Source organism: Halichoerus grypus, chromosome 1, assembly GCF_964656455.1.
Source record: "Halichoerus grypus chromosome 1, mHalGry1.hap1.1, whole genome shotgun sequence".
Lineage (NCBI taxonomy): Eukaryota > Metazoa > Chordata > Mammalia > Carnivora > Phocidae > Halichoerus > Halichoerus grypus.
In genome coordinates this window covers 73,262,456-73,280,896 of record NC_135712.1, presented here as the reverse complement: position 1 = coordinate 73,280,896, position 18,441 = coordinate 73,262,456, and the positions used below count along the sequence as shown (strand labels likewise).

Here is an 18,441-nt window from a genome sequence, read left to right as displayed (position 1 = left end):
TATGGTGACTAACATAATAAAATAAAATTAAAAAAAAAAAAAAACAAGTAACAAACCCAGCCTAGGACCCACCCCCTACCCAGAACATTCACTTAGCATTTGATGTTTGTAATGAAAATTTGGCTTTTGCTTTAAAATACTATTTGTGGATATTGTCCTAGAACTCAGAGTTGTCTGCTGAGCTAACAGAAACCTGGGTGTTTTCTATGCTAAATGAATCCAATATAACAAAATTGTAATAGTGATAAAAATAAGGGCTATTTCTATTTTCGGAAAATTGAAGCCTCGGACTGAAGAAATATGTAGACTGTGTAAGGACTTACGTCAATGATAACATATAATGTTGTAGCACATGACTAACTTTTCTCAAAAATAATAGAGAAGAGGAGTGGAAATAGTTGAAGTTGGATATGTGAGATGTGGAGTTCCTAAAATATAGGAAATGTTCACAGGGGAAGGGGCTGCAGAGCTTAGAGGACAGTGCCTGGGCTCTTTGATATGTGCTACTTTCCTTTCTTTCCTAGGAACACAAGCTGGACCAACTACATAATTTGTGGGGCTGAATCCAAAATGAAAATGTGGGAATTTCAAAATTTAGAATTTCAAGATGGCAACAGCAAAGCATTAAAATAAGGGTGTGGCCCTTCTAAGCATGGGGCCCTAGGTGACTGCACAGGTCATACATCCATGAAACCAGCCCTAAATACAGGTGACTGTACTTCCCAGCTTCTTTGCCAAATCCTTGATAAATGAGATATGAGTAGTGGAAGAGATGCATCCACTTCTGGAGTGAGGCAGTGGAAAGCCTTTGTGTGAGCTCCAGACTCTTCCTTCCCCATCACAGTGAACATGGAGTCCTTCTTTTCAGTCAGTGGGGCCAACAGATTGAAGCAACCAGCACTGTGAGGAAGGCGAGTCTACAGAGTCACCTGGGCCACGAAAGAAGCTCTTGTGTGTTAAGCCACTGAGACAAGGGAGTTGTTTGTTATTGCAGCATCAGCTCAGCCCATCCTTACTAATACATAGGAAAAGGCCAGAGGCAGAAGGAATTGTCTCAACTCTGAAAGTACTACAAAGGAACCGGACAGTGAAAATTTGTGTGATGGCTCCCATGCATTTGTTTTTCCACCAATAAAATACGAATTGAAAAGTGATCTTTCACATGTTACAATTCTAGGACTACACACAGTACTATTTTCTCTCAACTCATTTAAAAAATGTTATCCAAGAAGAAAGATTATATATTCTCCTTGTCCATTAGCCTCCCAATCTCTTGGCCAATTGCCATCCTTGGCCCATTCTTGATTTACTAACACCCTCAATATTCTCAGAAGCCAAGAGGAAAACACTCTTCTGGGGCAGTGTTCTGCTCTGTAGAAAGTATTTTGTCATGTAGATTTTAATTTACCACCATGATTGGATAGGTTTTTGATTCCAAAAACTCCAGCTGATTTTAGAAGAGTCTCATTGCTTGAAAATCACTGAAATTGGTCTCTTTTGTCATTGTTTCTATGTTTTGTCAACTTGAATATCACACTGGCTTCAGAGATGTTCTTCATTGCTCTCAAACACCGGATTGCTGTAAGACACTCCCCTTCCACACCCTGGCATGTCAGAGTAGGATGTTTGGTTTAGCAGCGGCCAACTAGGGTCATTTGCCAAGGCCCTCTGCCATATCCGATACTGACTTTTTGATTGATAGCCAAAACACCTTTTGAATGTCATCCACAGGGCTCGATTTTCAATGATGGCCTCCTGCAAAATAAAAGAGTTACCCTTTACAACCAGAGGTCAAATATTTCCAGGCTATGGCCCTCCATAGACCCTAAGAAGGAACCACCACATTGGCTGCTTAGATCCAGCTTGACAAAAAACGTGAGGCCTGGACAAACAATTCCAATGTGGTTTCCTGGGTTAGGTCTCAGCCTCTCAAACTCTTCCACTTAAGGAACTTCTCTGGGAGAGAGGAACATAGTTTCAAGAGTCTGGAAACAGTTTGAAGTAGGCTGCCTTGAGGATGAAATTTCTTCTGAATCTTGTATATAAATTAAATTTAAAATCATTCAAATTCTGCCGATCACTCCATGCCACACCCATATTTGATTTAATATAAAATGATATTTAAAATTACTTACCACCAAATGGAATTACCCTTTAGAAAGATGTGCCAAGGGCATGATGTGGCTTTGGTATGCCCTGGCACTTAAATGCATAGTTACGAACATAGGTCAGTAAAGTGGAAATATGCACCACAGTCTTGGACTTAGACAGACCTGAATTCAAGTTCCAGCTCTGACACCTACTATGGGCAAATTAATTACCTTCTCTGAGCCTCAGTGAACAGAAATAATAATTCCTTCCTGTTACATTTGTCATAAAAATTATGTAACTCTCCCTACAATGCAGGACATGGCATGGTATAGGTCCTCCCTTTACCACCCTTCTGAACTATTTAACAAATGGTTATGCACTATGTTGACTGTGGCCTCTGACCTTCACCTACAAATATTTCATTGCAATGCATTTTTTAAAATTACAAAAACTATGTCTCTTTGGAAACATTTTAGACTGCCATTTTATCTCGTGAATTAGACTGAGCCTCAAATAGAGCCCAAATTATAACTCACAACACAGAATGCATGAGAGGTTATTTTTTAATTTTTCATTTTTATCATATTTAGCCATAAAAGCTAACCATCTTAGAAGTTATCATGAAAGAAACAAAAAGAAAAATATGAAAATCCTGCTGTCCCACAGAATTAAAACTTATTTTGGTGTTTGTCAGTGGTATCTTTGCTAAATTGGAAGAGTCAATTCTATGGGATTTTACAAGGAACTTTGCCAGAGTAGCAGTTTTCCTAAAATACACCCATCTTTGCCATTTGAGTCCCATTGCCCATGGAAATAATGGGTACAGCTAGTCTGAATTGTCCTCTAAAAATGGATCATCTGCTAACAGGCTGTGAAACACCCACACAGCCATCTCAAGAGCATCTTGCAAACCTCTCGGGCAGGGCTCACCTAGCCAGATTTGTGATTCTACTTTCCCATACCAAAGTTTTTTGGTCCTTCCTAATTAACAAGAGAACAGTAGTTCTCTTTAGAGCTGGAATAAGGCAGGATCATAGGTATCCAATTAAAGGTCTTAAAATTTAACTTACCTCTAGGAAATCTTAGCAGGTTTTAAACAAAACAAATGAAACAAAGCAAAACAGAGACACACACAGACTTTAGTGCTATATGCCATGCAGAGTGTTTTCATAATTCTAGAATTATGTAGAATTCTGATACCTGTATCCCTCTGCTGCTCTGGAAAGGGAAGCTAAAGCACCAAGAAGTGATCTGTCCTGTCACTCTACATTGCAAATTAAATGTAGAACTAGAAACTTTTTTTGTTTCACCCCTTTATGAAATACCATTTCTTAAAAAACAAAAAACAGAACTTCACTACACAAGCTCTTCAGACTGGCTACTAAAATAATTCATATATATGACATATATATACAAACACATAAGTAATAAAAAAAAAGGGGGAGGAGAATTAAAGCTACCCGCATTAGCTCCTCTGCCTTTCAGTTGGAGGTTACATCGTGAGGAAGCAAAGTGAGGATAGGTTCCATTCAAAACTGTTTGCTGGGCCGTTCTAAGATTAGGCGTAGGGTTAGACCTCTTAGTGGACCAGGCACTATTCAGGACTATACGGAAGGAGGCCAGCCATCCCTCATGCCTGTCCCCCAAAACCTCTCTGGACCATCTCTGTCACAGGCTATCCAGGGAGTATGGAGTTAGCATGCCCATCCCAGGAATCTTTAGCATCCGCTGTCAGACATCCCTACAACTACCTGAGAAGAACATCTTGCTGCATCCATGACTGTCTGAGGTCTTTACCTGCTCTGCTAGGCTCACCTCATACGGCAAGAAATTAAGTGTCCGTAATTCTCCATTACAACTGCCTTCACCACAGACTCAAATGGCTTTGGTTTGCTCCTGAGTGCCTCCTGACAGCAGAAAGGTAACTTCAAACAACTGGAGACGGCAGTGGAAGAGCCTGGAGGTGAGAGCTGGGACCTCACAGTGTTATTTCTCAGTGCAAAAGCTGCCGGGAACCCACACTAAACATCCATGCCTGTCTCCATGTCTCACTCAACACAAGGAACAGAGGAGAAACTTAATCTTTCATGAGTATCAAATGACCCTCTTCCTCTGCTGCAAGCGAGCAGCATCACTTCTTACATTTAATAACTGAACAAAACTTTACCCAGTTTCTATTAGAATAAAGCAGGGTCTTAGATACTGTAGGTACTGAGATGAGTTCTTGCCAGCACAGTTTATATCCATACACAGCCTATACACAAATAACTGTGGCATTTCTCCTCTTGCTTACTCTAAACTGTGAGCAATGGACAAGGTCATCAGAATCCATGTCACATTGTGCCCTAGGACATGCCACATGGTCAACAAGTGCTTGTGGAAAGAGCAAATGAACAAATGAAAGCCTGAATGATTGATAGATTTAAAGTGAGAAATACTAAGTACCGCAAGAGATAATACAATAATAATAGTTTATATTTATCAAATATTTACTGTGTGCTTTTCTGTATTCACAGTTCATGCTCACAGTAACCCGATGAGATAAGGTACCCTTATTATCACTATTTTTCAGATGAAGAAACAGACACAGAGGAGTGGAATAGCAGGTGTTGCCCAGAGTCAGGCAGCAAGAAAGGGTAGAGCCAGGATTCAAACCCAGGTAGACTACTCCTGGCTTATGCTCTTAACTGCAAATATAGTGGCAGTTGAATGGCTTCCTACTAGGGGATTATGGCAAACTTCATTGCTCAGTTACCTGTCACCTGTCACCAGACCTATTGAATCAGAAATGCTAGGGAAAGGGCTGGAGAAGTCCTCCTACTTTGTTGCTCAGCACATTCCTCCCAACTTTTTCCTGCCTACCTAAAAGGAAAAAACTCACACACAGTCTAAGCCAATCTGTCTAATCTTTTGGCATAGTTCTACTTTCCCAGAATCCTTTCCTACTCAGGATGACAATCAGACACAGTTCTAACCAATGAGGCATAAGAGAGAGTCCGGAGGGTGGCTGTACGAAATTATTTTGTTTCCTCATGAAGCGTTCCTACTTGAGGGGAAAAAGCTTGCTGGCGCCTCTCCTTCCATTTTCTTCCTGCATGAAAACAGAGATAATGCCCAGCGACCTGGAAGTGATCTGGACACATAAGCAATACACACAAACGTGAAAGGCCAATATCTAAAGATGGAGAGACTGAAAAGTGAAAGACTGATGATCCCCAGTGACACCACTGAGCTACTAAACCAGCCCGGAAACCACTTAACTCCTATCCTCTTAAGTGAAGCAATAAATATTTTTACTGTTTAAGCCACTGGTATTTGCCTAACCTACCCAGGCTTTGGGAAAGATTCATGAAGAGGAGAGTCCTACAGATGTGCCACAGAGGATGAAATAGCATTTCAATACGCAGACATGGAGGCAGATGTACTACACGGAGGAAATAATGTGATTGCTGCCAGGGACAAGATACATACATAAGATTATCCCTTAAAGGACAAAGTTCACCCTTCTGCAACTAGGTATGAGGACACTCATGTGATGCTCTTTTACTAATTTGGTGGCTTTGGAGACCCATATGGGTTAGCATGGTACTTCTCAATGTAGTTTCTCAACCAGCAGTATCAGAATCAACTGACAACCTATTAGAAATAAAAACTTGCGGGTCACCTGGGTGGCTCAGATGGTTAAGCATCTGCCTTCGGCTCGGGTCATGATCCCGGGGTCCTGGCTCGGTGGGGAACCTGCTTCTCCCTCTCCTCTGCCTCTCTCCCTGCTCATGCTGTCTCTCTCTCTATCTCTCTCAAATGAATAAATAAAAAAATCTTAAAAAAAAAAAAAAAGAAATAAAAACTTGCGCCTATTCCAGACCTATTGAATCAGAAATGCTAGGGGAAGGCCTGGACAACCTGTGTTTTAACAAATCCTCCAGGTGACTCTGATGCCCATTCAAGTTTGAGAGGCCCTGGTTTTGCATACAGAGAGAGGCTCCAGTACCTTAATTCTATGCCCTAGCAAACTAGCCTATGTATGCCCTAGCAAACAAATGCCCTACAAAAACTAGCAGTTTTTACCCTGCCTGATATGGAAGGTTCTGCAGGGAAGTCAAGTTCCAGGTACTCTCCACCCACCACGAATCCCCCCCTCACTGGAACGAGGCTGGGTTTGCAACCAGAAGTAGGAATGGGGGGCAGATTGAATCCTGATGCTCACCTCTCCTTTGACACAGATGCCTTTCCTAGGGATGCCCCCTGTCCTTCAGTAGGCTCTGAAGAGTGGAGAGGTTGTCTAATAGCACGGAAGGAGGAGAGAGTGAACCACAGCCAAAGAAAGAGGGAGCACAGACACATTTTACTAAAGAAATGGAGCAACTGGGAGATGAAGAATAAAAGCCAGGAAAAGCTCACTATGAATCTTATTTCCCATCTGTAAAGTAAAAGTAATAAGTGAAAGAAGCCAGACACAAAAGGCCATATATTATGTGATTCCCTTTATGTGAAATGTCCAGAATAGGCAAATCCATAGGGACAGAAAGTAAATTAGTGTTTGCCAAGGGGTTAAAGAGGGGTAAGGGGCAATGAGGAGTGACTGCTAATGGGTACAGGATTTCTTCTGGAGTGATGAGAATGTTCTGGAATTAGTGGTGATGGTTGCACAACTCAGTGAATATACTAAAAACCACTGAACTGCATACTTTAAGAAGGTGGATTTTATAGTATGTGAATCATATTTAATTTCAAAAAATCAAATGAGTTGGTTCTCTATTTGTGGATTTTAGAAATGAACAGGACTTTAGACATCATAATTCCATTCTCTCCAGGTCCACTCTGCAGGCAGGAAAACTAACACCTTGTTTGGAATTCACCAGGTGAAAGCACCATTGCTCATGTGGCTGAGGAAGGGAACCCCTTGCACTGCTGAGTCTTATCAATTAAGCTGTTCCTTTTTTCAGACTCCCAAAGAATACCCTGTCCATCTCTGGCCCAAATGATCAGCAGCCCCAGGGCACTTACCTCCACAACAAGGGACACAATGAAATTGGAACTGAGCATAATGATGATGTAGACCCTCCACAGAATAGGAGTGCAGAGCAGCTGGTGGGAGATGGAGAATCACTGTTAGTTTGAAGACAAATAAACGCCAGAAAAATGTTCACATGTTCATGGTGTACATTTTCATAGGTTATAGATCATGGATGTAATAGACATGCATTATGTGTATATTATATATGTACATATTAGATACACATACATACATAATACATATAATAAGACATATTTTTATGCATGTATCAAACAATGTGGAAGGATTATACCCAACGATTCCAATGACTTGTAAACTATGATTGTTGCTTTATTTTCTCTTATCTTTCTTTCTTCTTCTTTTTATTTTTTGGTTCCTCTGTAATTTCTAAATTTCCTAAAATAAATTTGATCAAAACTTGATAAATTTGATAAGTGTTTTTTGTTTGCTTCCATTGTTTGCTTTTGCGAGGGAATACAGGAACGTGGCCCTATTCCCAGAAGGCTCTGAGGGTACGTGTGTCAAACCTCCAAAATGAGCGGTGTTGCCCTCTACTCTCTGGTGCCACATCTCCCCTCAGCTGGGCCCTGCTTCTGAGCCTCAAGTCAGGGCTTCCCGCTCAGGACCGTGTGTACCCAGCTGCATAGTGCCATGATGAGGGTACTCACCAATGGAGCAAGCAGGGCTGAACTCAAGCTGGCACTTCACGCCTTTTCTTCCCAGTTTCTCTGCATTTTTCCCAATCCCTCCCCAGGCACACGATATATATAATAGATATGTATACTGAATGGCTGGCTGGCTGGATAAATGAAGGGATGGATGGATGGATGGATGGATGGATGGATGGATGGATGGATAGATGGCTGAAATGAAGCCAAGCGCACACTGCTGGACCCAGCACTGCCTCATACACTGCCTTCTACACCGGGGGATTAAAAACTGGTACAACTCTGTGGAGGGCAATGCTATTAAAATTAAAAGTTCAAAATCATTTCTGGGAATTTATCCTAGAGACATATTTGTATGTGCCTGAAATGATATATGTATAAGGTTATTTCATTGCAGCTTTGTTTGTAATAGCAAACACTGGAAGCAACCTAAATGTCTATCAATAGGGGACTACATATAAATTATGGTACATATATGTATATTGAAATAATTATATTAGCATAAAAAAGGAATGAGGAAGCTTTATGTACTGCTATGGAACAATTACCAAAATACACTGTCTCATGAAAGAACAAGGTGAGGGATCATGTATGTGGTTGGGGCAGCCATGAACACGCTCCATTCAGGTGTCCTACTGGGAGAATAAGTGGCAGGCGCTCTAGTGCTACGCTCAGAATCTCCCACCATGTCTACCCTGAGGCCACACTTCCCATGGGTTGCTCATAGCTAATAACTAAGGATGGCAAGCCTGCCCACTGCACTCATTCTTGTGAGACATTAGACACCTCTGATGGGCAACTGTGTTTGGGCTTTTTTAGAATTGCACTGCAGCCGGGGCACCTGGGTGGCTCAGTTGGTTAAGTGTCTGCCTTCGGCTCAGGTCATGATCCTGGGGCCCTAGGATTGAGCCCCGCATCCGGCTCCCTGCTCAGAGGGGAGTCTGCTTCTCCCTCTCCCTCTGCCCCTCCTCTTAGCCTTGTGCTCTCCCCTCCCCTCATTCACTCTCTCTCAAATGAATAAGTAAAATCTTAAAAAAAAAAGCAAAACTTGCTTGCAAAGAGCCATACCTTACCTCATGAATTGTCTTATGTTGTGTAATTTTGAGACAAATTTCAAACTCTCTAAGAGACAAATTTTACATATCTGAGCAAGGGAAAATATATATTTCTATTCCTTTAGCCTATGCTTTTGAATTAGAAGTTCATTATTACCAAATGTCCTTTAGACCAATAAATAGAATAGAGAAGAGATGGTAAAAGGAAGTGAGCTTTTTTACTTAGTGCTCCATGAGCCTGCCTGGCTACCTCTCCATCTCAAAGACACGTTTCACGACGATCAAGATCCTATCTTGTTCATTCTCATATTACCAGTGCCTAACATAGCCCATGGCTATGATGAACATAGGAACATATAGACAAACACGTTTTTAAAGAGTTTTTTTTAAAAAGATGTAAATACAAATTTGAGAATTAACGAGGTAAGTGTTATAGGCAAACTGTTTCCAACAGCTTCAAAACAGAAACATTTAGGAAGAAATCTCTCACACTTGAAAGAGAATATATATAAATAGATTTTTCTATTCTTACAGGGATCTTTTAAAAAAAAATGCTCGATGTTTCTGAAATACTTGGAAATCGAGACTAGATAGAATCTTATTTCCTGGCCAGCTTAAATAGAAAATATGAATAAAGCCAGTATTCTTTTTAACTCTACTATTCGAAAAGAATAATCAGTGTCAAGAATCTGTGTCAACTGCAATTGTGACCTGCTTCTTGAAGTCAGGGTGTTATATAACTATGAACCATCATCGTCATATCCCAGAGATAAGACTTACATCCAAACGCCTATATAATTCTGGAATATCAGCAAATAGGATGAAGAGACACACACTCAGCTGTATGACCAGCACAAGGACAAATATATCTGAGGAAATAAGAACACAAGCTATCATTTAGAGAAATCAGAGTATAGAGTGTCACATCTATTGATAGACATATTCTAGATTAACGCTGATTAAATTTACTTGATTTCTACATCCAAACACAGCATAATAAATGGAAAGTACTCATTTCTATGCAATGGGTCTCACCTCCACAATTTCTATGCATGTCCTTGAGGCAAGTGGAAATTTTCACATGCATGTTGTAAGCTTCAATTAATAAAAGTAAGAAATATAGAGAGAGCAACACTGACATAATATATTTTCAAAAAATGCCTTGAAGACATTTAAGTATCTGAGTTTCTTTAATGCAAAACACCTGCCTCAAATCCTTTTCTGGAAAAAAAGGAGGGCTGTAAATAATCAAATGTTTAAATTGCAGTCATGTACAGGTCAGCATTTGACTGCTTTCTCATCTTAAGAAGGAGAAGGGTAAAATAATTTTCTCTGAACAAACAAATTTTTATGAGGATATTGATTCTTCAACCTGTGCTTCTAAATTTTCCCAATTAGAGAGGCAGTGGTGGCCTACAAATAAATGTTCCAAGGGCTAATCAGGTCACCCACTTCTTCTAACACACTCCCCACCCCAGCCCAGAATGCAAGGTGGTGGCAGGTACTTTGGCCAAGAGCCTCCACAATCACTATGGCCAGGTTCCTTCAGGAGGGACCCACTCCCAGCCTGCCAACCACACAATGCCATCTTAACCATTGTCTTAATGGCAGGAGATATGTTCCAACTGAGTGCTGTGACACTTCTCTCCACTTCCTCCTGGATGAATTCTGACACGTACTGACAAGTAAGGAAATAAATGAGCCATCCCTATTTGGAGTGATGCCATGAAAAGACAGCTAGATACAAACTTCTGGTGAAGGAAAGAGTAGAGAAAGAAACCCTAGAATTTAATGCAGCTTTGAGGGAAGGAGCAAAGGATGAGGCTGCACAATGTGTTTTAGAGAGCCCTAGAGTAGAAGTCAGCAAACCCAAGATAAGCATCAACTCTGCAGCTGCTCCCAAGTGACCTAGGGATATCTGTTCCCTCTGGTGACCTCTCACCTCTGATCTGGTACAATGCTACTCACAGTTTGTATAGATGGGCTGCCTAAATGGTTTTCCTTTAGAGAAAATAAGAGCCACAATGATACAGTTGATTGTTCCCAAGAACCATATGGTAGTGTTCTCAAAGCTTATGAAGGCACCATTACTTCCAATTTTTTCTGGAGCAGTTGGAGAAATGATTAACTTTGAGATGCTTTCATTTTGCAGTGTGCAGACACTGAAAAGGAAACAAAAAGGTAATGAAGTAAGATGACAGGTCTTTATGGAACATTTGTATCTACAGGACTCCATGCTCTCAGTGTACTTATTTATACTTTGGTAAAGAATATACTGAAAAGTAAGGAGAAGGAAACCAGCACAGATAGATCTATATTTTGGATAGATGAATAGATAAAAGATAGATAGATGATAGATAGATATAGATAGATAGATAGATAGATAGATAGATAGATAGATAGATAGGGGATAGCTAGATAAGCAAGTTATATATTCAATAAATTGGACAACCATCATGTGTATTTTGGCTATGTGGGAAAGACGTGAGTAAGCCATGATTCTTCCCTCTCATCGCTTAAGATCTCTAAACATTCATAAATAGGGTGACCATATAATTTGTCATACAATAAGAACAGATTTGAATGTGAAAGGAAAAGACAAATATCATCAGAAAAACTGGTAGTTGCCAGAGGAGACATGAGTGGGGGGGACGGGGAAAATAGATAAAGGGGATTAAGATGTACAAACTTCCAGTTACAAGTGAATAAGTCACAGGGATGCAAAGTACAGCATAGGGAATATAATCACTAATATCATAGTAACATATGGTGACAGATGGTTACCACTTATCATGGTAAGCACTGAATGATGTACAGAATTGCCAAATCGATAGCTTGTACACCTGAAACTAATATAACATTGTATGCCAATTATACTTCAGTAATTAATTAATTAATTACACATAAGTTCATTGTTATATCAGGCTTAAAGTGGGGCTGACTGGGCAAACTATAATGCATGGTCACCCTAGATATAAAAGATGGTCATAGATCATCATGACACAAGACAGGCAAAGGTAAGTGCCAAAGAATGATATCCTCAAACTGTGCTACAGGGAAGAGAAGATCACTGGAAATTTTCCCAAGGGACTTAAAGAAGCCAATGCTTCTAGAAGAATGAAGAACCATTTGTTTCCTGTCATAAGGGTCAAATGATATTTGATAGAAATTAGAATGTGAGGGCGCCTGGGTGGCTCAGTTGGTTAAGCGACTGCCTTTGGCTCAGGTCGTGATCCTGGAGTCCCGGGATCGAGTCCCGCATCGGGCTCCCTGCTCAGCAGGGAGTCTGCTTCTCCTTCTGACCCTCCCCCTCTCATGCTCTCTCTCTATCTCATTCTCTCTCTCAAATAAATAAAATCCTAAAAAAAAAAAGAAAGAAAGAAAGAAATTAGAATGTGAGATGCTGGAATTGGGGCTTTGATAGTACCTGTGCATCTCCATGGAATACCAAGGCTGCCTCTGAACCAGAATGAAGCCCACAATGTGCATAGCCAGGCTGAGAAGAATGTTGAAAATCACAGAGAGCAGCAGAGGTGGGGAGATCAGCCGTCCTGCAGGCCTGAAAGGCACCAGCTTGGGGTAGGCACCATTCAAGTTCACTACAAAATAAATTCAAGTTTTATATTTGTGAGAGCAGGAAAATGTTCTATTCTTCATCAGAAGAACAGTGTAACTTCTTGGGCCCACACATCCAAGCAAATTGACAAACTGAAGTACATCATTTTTTTGAGGGAACAAAATAACAAATGGACTCCAACGCAAGTCATATGAGAAATTCCTAAGAGAGCAGACAGAACAATCATGAGACACTCTTATTTTTGCCTGTTAAATGAGAAAAGGCCACCAAATTATAGGTGAGGACATGATGAAATGCATACTCTCATACACAGATTATGGGAATGTACATTGACACAAACCTTCTGCCAGGCAATTTGACAATAAATATGAAAAGATTGAAAATTGTTCATAACATTTGACATGGTCATTCCTGGAAATTTACCTAAGCTAAAAAATTCAGAGGTATAGAAAGATGTTCATTACTGCATCATTTACAGTAAATTATGGTACATCTATATAATGAAACAACACACAGTCACTTAGAAGTAATGCTTTAAAATATTCAATGACAAAATGAGGAGTGATATCAGAAAAATGGCAGAGCAAGCAGCTCCAAGTTCCCAACCTTCCACAGAAACATCAAAAAACAAGCAGAAACTGTCAAAACTAACTTCATCAGAACTCTGAAAAACAAAGGCTTATAGCAATCAAACATACGCTAAATCAAAAAAAAAAAAGGCAGCTTAAAAATGGTAGGAAGGTTCTGTGTCATTTTTACTTGGCCTTGCCATACCCTTCTTCAGCTCAGTGGCAACCTCAAAGTTGGTTGTTCACACTCCTAATGTGGAGAGGACTCTGGTATCTGGTCACAGGAGGAAAGGAGCAGACTTTATCACAAATTATTGTGTGGGTCTGTTCTAATCTGTTGGGGGTTACCTGAAGGACTGGTGCAAGGTCCTCATCTCTCTCACCTAATGCAAAATTTAACTCAGGACAGCAACATACACTGCTTGAAAACATTGTAAGCCTAACCAACTACCCACAATCACCTGGAGCAAAAGATTACAGTTGAGACATAAAATAACAGCCAATATAAAGAAAAGCTAAAGAAAGTTTCTTCGGGATATTATGGCATTCAAAAGCACCTGCGTATATTGGGGACTATAGGAAGCCATGCACACACCTAAGGTAAGATACATGCTCAGAAAAGACCAGAACAGCCCCTCAGTTTTCAGCTCTGGATGATCTTTGTACTCAGTACAAGCCTGGCTAAGTGTTGAAGTGCCCGAGCACAGAATAAATCTGCAAAGACGGTGAGAGGTTCTTCTTTGTTCATGGTTTTAAAATCATGGAGGTCGAGAAAAATCTCAATCAAAACACTACCTGAGCAAAAGCCAAAGGAACAGAGATTTCATTGACCACACATAATAACTGATACAGTCTGCAAAAATAGTTTGGGGAAGTCACTAAACAAATGGACTCTGATAGTCTTCAAAAAATAGCAAAACAAAAACCATCAAGCCCTAGGGAAGGGGGTAAATCTGATTTCCAGAGTATGACACTATAATATTCAATGGAACAAAATAAATTGATAGAAATCATCTCTGAGGAAGCCTGGGCATTGGACGTATTGGACAAAGACTTTAAAACAACTGTTTCAAATATGCTCAAAGAAATCAGGAAGCAATGTATGAACAAAATGAAAATGTCAATAAAGAAATAGAAAATATGAAAAAGAGCCAAAAGAAAGTCTTTTTAAAGAATCCTTTTTTATAATTTCTACTTCTTCATTGACACTACATTTTGTCCAGTAAAAGTAACTATTTGAGCAAATATAAAAGACTCTTTTATTTTATTTTTGGTTTTTAATTCCACTTTTTATTCCTACATGGTTTAAAAGACAACACATAAAAAATAATTATATATCTATGTTGTTGGGCACACAATGGATAAAGATGTAATTTGTGGCAACAACAATATAAAAGGAGGAGACAGAGTTGTGAAGTAGCAGTGTTCTGCATGCTATTAAAGTTAAGGTATCAATTCAAAGTAGATTATTATAAATTTAGGATGCTACATGAAATCCCCATGATTACAAGTTATTCAGAGCTAGCATCATATCCAAGGGTGAAAGGCTGAGAGCTTTCCCCCTAAGATAGGAACAAGACAAGAATTCCCATTTCATGACTGCTATTCAACATTGTACTGAAAGTTCTATCCAGAGCAATTAGAAAAGGAAAAGAACTAAAGTCATCCAAATTGGAAGGAAGAAGTAAAACTATCTCTATTCACAAGTGACATAATCCTGTATATTGGGAATCCCAAAGAATACACAAGAAAGTAACTAGAGGGGCACCCAGCTGGCTCAGTGGGGAGAGCATGTAGTCTTGATCTCGGAATCATTAGTTTGAACCCCACACTGAGCATAGAGCTTACTTAAAAAAAATAAACTCCTACTTAAGCTGTTGAAAGAAAGAAAGAAAGAAAGAAAGAAAGAAAGAAAGAAAGAAAGAAAGAAAGAAAAGAAGAAGAGAAAGAAAGCAAGCTACTAGAGTTAATAAACACATTCAGCTACATTGCAGGATATAAGATCAACACATAAAAATCAGTTGTGTTTCTATACATTGGCAATAAACAATTTTAAAAAGAAATTAAGAGAACAATCCCATTTTCAAAAGCATTCAAAACCGTAAAATATCTAGGAATAAGTTTAGCCAAAGAGGAGAAAGAGTTAAACACCAAAAATCACAAAACTTTGCTAAAATAAATTAAGCAAAACATAAACAAAAGGAAATACATCAGATGTTCATGGATTGGAAGACTTAATACTGTTAAGATTTCAATATTATCCAAGGTGATCTATAGATTCAACACAATCTCCATCAAAATTCAAATGGCTTTTTTTCAGAATATTAAATTTGATCTTCAAATTCATGTGGAATTAAAGGGGGCCCTGAATAGTCAAAACAATTTTGAAAAAGAACAATGTTGGAGGACCCAACACTTCCCGATTTCAAACTTACTATAAAAAAAAGTAATCAGAACACTGTGGTAATAGCATAAGGTAATGGCATTTAGACCAGTGGAATAGAATTGAGGGTCTAGAAATAAACCCATATATCCATGGCCGATTATTTTCATTATGAGTGTTAAGACTATCCAATGGGGGAAAGAAGAGTCTTTTTAACAAATGGGGCTGGGACAACTAGATTTCCACATGCCAAATAAATGAAATTGGACCCCAACTTCACACCATATAGAGAAATTAATACACACACACATACACACACACACACAAATCAATGACTTAAGTATAATAGCCAAAAACCATAAAATTCTTTTTAGAAAACACAGGGTAAATCTACACAACCTTAGATTTGACAATGGATTCTTAGATATGACACCTAAAGCATGAGCTATAAAAGAAACATATAGATACATTGGACTTAATCATAATTAGAAACTTTTATACATCAAAGGACATTATCAAGAAAAGGAAAAAACAACATAGAATGGGAGAAAATTTCTGCAATAGTGTATCTGAGAAGGTTTTAACATCCACAACATCTGAAGAACTCTAGAGCTCAACAACCGAAAGACAAAAATCCAGTTAAGAAATGAGCAAAAGACTTAAAGAAACATTTCTCAAAAAAAAGACATACAAATGACCAGTAAGTACATGAAAATATACTCAACATGATTAGTTATTAGGGAAACAAATTCAAAACTATAATAAGATACCATTCCATACTGACTAGGATGTGAAAATAATTTTTTTAAGTTAAATAACAAGTGTGGATGAGACTGGAGAAATTGAGATCCTCATACAACGCTTGTGAGAGTGGAAAATGATGTAGTCACTCTGGAAAGTAGTTTGGGTGTTTCTCAAAGAGCTAAATATATGATGACAATAGGACCCAGCAATTCCATTCCTATACCCAAAATAAAAACAGGGATTCAAGCAGATCCTTTATGCAGATGTTCATTGCAGCACTCTTTACAATAGCCAAAAGGTGAAAGCAGCTCAAGTCCATCAACAAATAAATGGATAAACAAAATGTGGTATACACATGGAATAGAATATTACCCAGCCATAAAAAAGGAATGAAATTCTGAGACATGCTACAACATAGGTAAACCTTGGAAACACTACGATAATTGATATAAGCCAGACACAAAGGAACAAATATTGTATGGTTTTATTTATATGAAATATCTTGAAAAAGCAAATTTATAGAAACCAAAAGTAGATTAGAGGTTACCTGCCAGAGGCTGGGAAGAGGAACAATGGGGAGCTGTTACTTAACGGGTACAGTTTCTGTTTGGGGTGATGAAAAATTTAGGAAGTAGGTAGTGGTAATGGGTTGCACAACACTGTGAATGTCATTCATGCTCCTGAACTAGATACTTAAAAATGTTGAAAACAACAAATTTTATGTTATATACGTCTTACCAAAATAAAAAAGAAACTATTTAATGACGTTAAAATAACATAGGGGAAAGGAAGGGAAAATAAGATAAAAACAGAGAGGGAAGCAAACCATAAGAGACTCTTAACTATAGGAAACAAGCTGGGGGTTGTGAGAGGGGAGGTGGGTGGGGGGATGGATGGGGTGATTAGGAGATGAACATTAAGGAGGGCACTTGATAGAATGAGCACTGGGTGTTATATGCCACTGATGGATCACTAAACTCTACCCCTGACACTAATAATACACTATATGTTAACTAACTTGAATTTAAATAAAACCTTTAAAAAAGTACTTATAAAGTTAAATGAAAAAATGTACGCACAACTATATAGAGAACATACTTCAAATTTCTTCATTTACACATATATATCAAAACCCTTTAATTGGTTAGTTCTGAATGGTAGAATAACAGTGGTTTTTTTTTCTTTGTTATATCTTGCAATGTTTTCCATCTTCGTTTCACAATGAATATATATTAATAATCATAAGAACAAAAAATAATCAAGTATTTATCAAAAAAACAGAGGAAAACCTGGAGATGCTTGCTACTGAGCAGAGAACAATCATGAAAGACATGAGGAGTGTTTTCAAAAATCTGGAAGAAAGACTGTCCTGAGGAGAAAACCCAGACTACCCTGCGCCACCACAAATGGCAGAACTGGGATGGGTAGAAGTTCCACAGAGATAGGTTTGCCTTAAAATGAAGGAGAACTCTCTTAACAGTATGGACTGTCCGAGGGTGTACTTTCCAGAGATTTGACCAGTATTTCATGAGCCCCTCAGATATGTTAGCACTGTCAATAGTGTTGGGAACACAACAGTAGTCAAGACAGACAAGGTGCTGTTCTCACAACGCACACACTCTGGGAGAGGGGAGGCAGGAAAATGCAAATAAAAACATAGATAAATATCATAATTTTAGACTGTGCCATACACGAAAAAAAACAGAGCACAGTTGTGTTTCTTGCCTCCATTGCCACCAAGCCCCTGTGAAAAAGCTTATGGCAAAGGGAAGCAAAAAAAAAAAAAGAAGTAGCAAGTTCTGAAATTTGCCCTTGATTACACCCACCCTGTAGAAGAGAGAATCACAGATGCTGCCAGTTTTGAGCAGTTTCTTCGGGTGAGAATCAAAATGAATAGAAAAGCTGGGAATCTCAGTGGAGAGGTTGTAACCACTGAAAGGAGCAAGAGCAAGATTATGGTAACTTCTGAGGTGACTTTTTCCAAAAGGCATTTGAAATATCTCATCAAAAAATATTGAATTAGAATAATCCATGTGATTGGTTGAGTGTAGTTGCTAACAGCAAAGAGAATTACAAATTGCAATACTTCCAGATTAACCAGGACGAGGAAGAGGAGGAAGATGAGGATTAAAACTCATTTATCTGGAATCTTTGTGTGAGTTCTTGAACAAAACCTGGGAACCAATAAAATAAAATAATAAAATAAAATAAAATAAAGCACAATTGTGTGATAGAGAATAATTGGCTTGGTGACTACTTAAACTGACCTTCCTGAAGTGGTGACATGCGAGCTGAGATCTGAATAATAAGAAAATTCAAAGCCATATAAAGATTGAA

At 38.8% G+C, this 18,441-nt stretch overlaps 1 protein-coding gene and 1 pseudogene across 5 annotated transcripts in view; one reads left to right on the top strand and one right to left on the bottom strand.

The window, feature by feature from the left end:
• Positions 1–239: 239 nt before the first annotated feature.
• The window catches only part of ATP13A4 (ATPase 13A4), a 128,867-nt gene continuing 110,665 nt past the window's right edge, over positions 240–18,441 (bottom strand). For 4 of the 5 annotated variants that reach the window (XM_078067904.1, XM_078067905.1, XM_078067910.1 and 1 more), the window contains 5 exons: positions 12,259–12,430; positions 10,800–10,993; positions 9,612–9,700; positions 7,099–7,179; positions 240–1,755 (listed from right to left, as the gene is read on the bottom strand). In XM_078067904.1, the coding sequence (XP_077924030.1) occupies positions 1,543–1,755; positions 7,099–7,179; positions 9,612–9,700; positions 10,800–10,993; positions 12,259–12,430 (749 nt within the window). In that variant the 3' untranslated portion in view covers positions 240–1,542. Of the gene's footprint in view, positions 1,756–7,098; positions 7,180–9,611; positions 9,701–10,799; positions 10,994–12,258; positions 12,431–18,441 lie in introns of those variants that run through there. The other variant, XM_078067922.1, reaches the window with a different exon arrangement.
• Positions 16,677–18,235, top strand: LOC118533316 (large ribosomal subunit protein eL22 pseudogene; annotated as a pseudogene).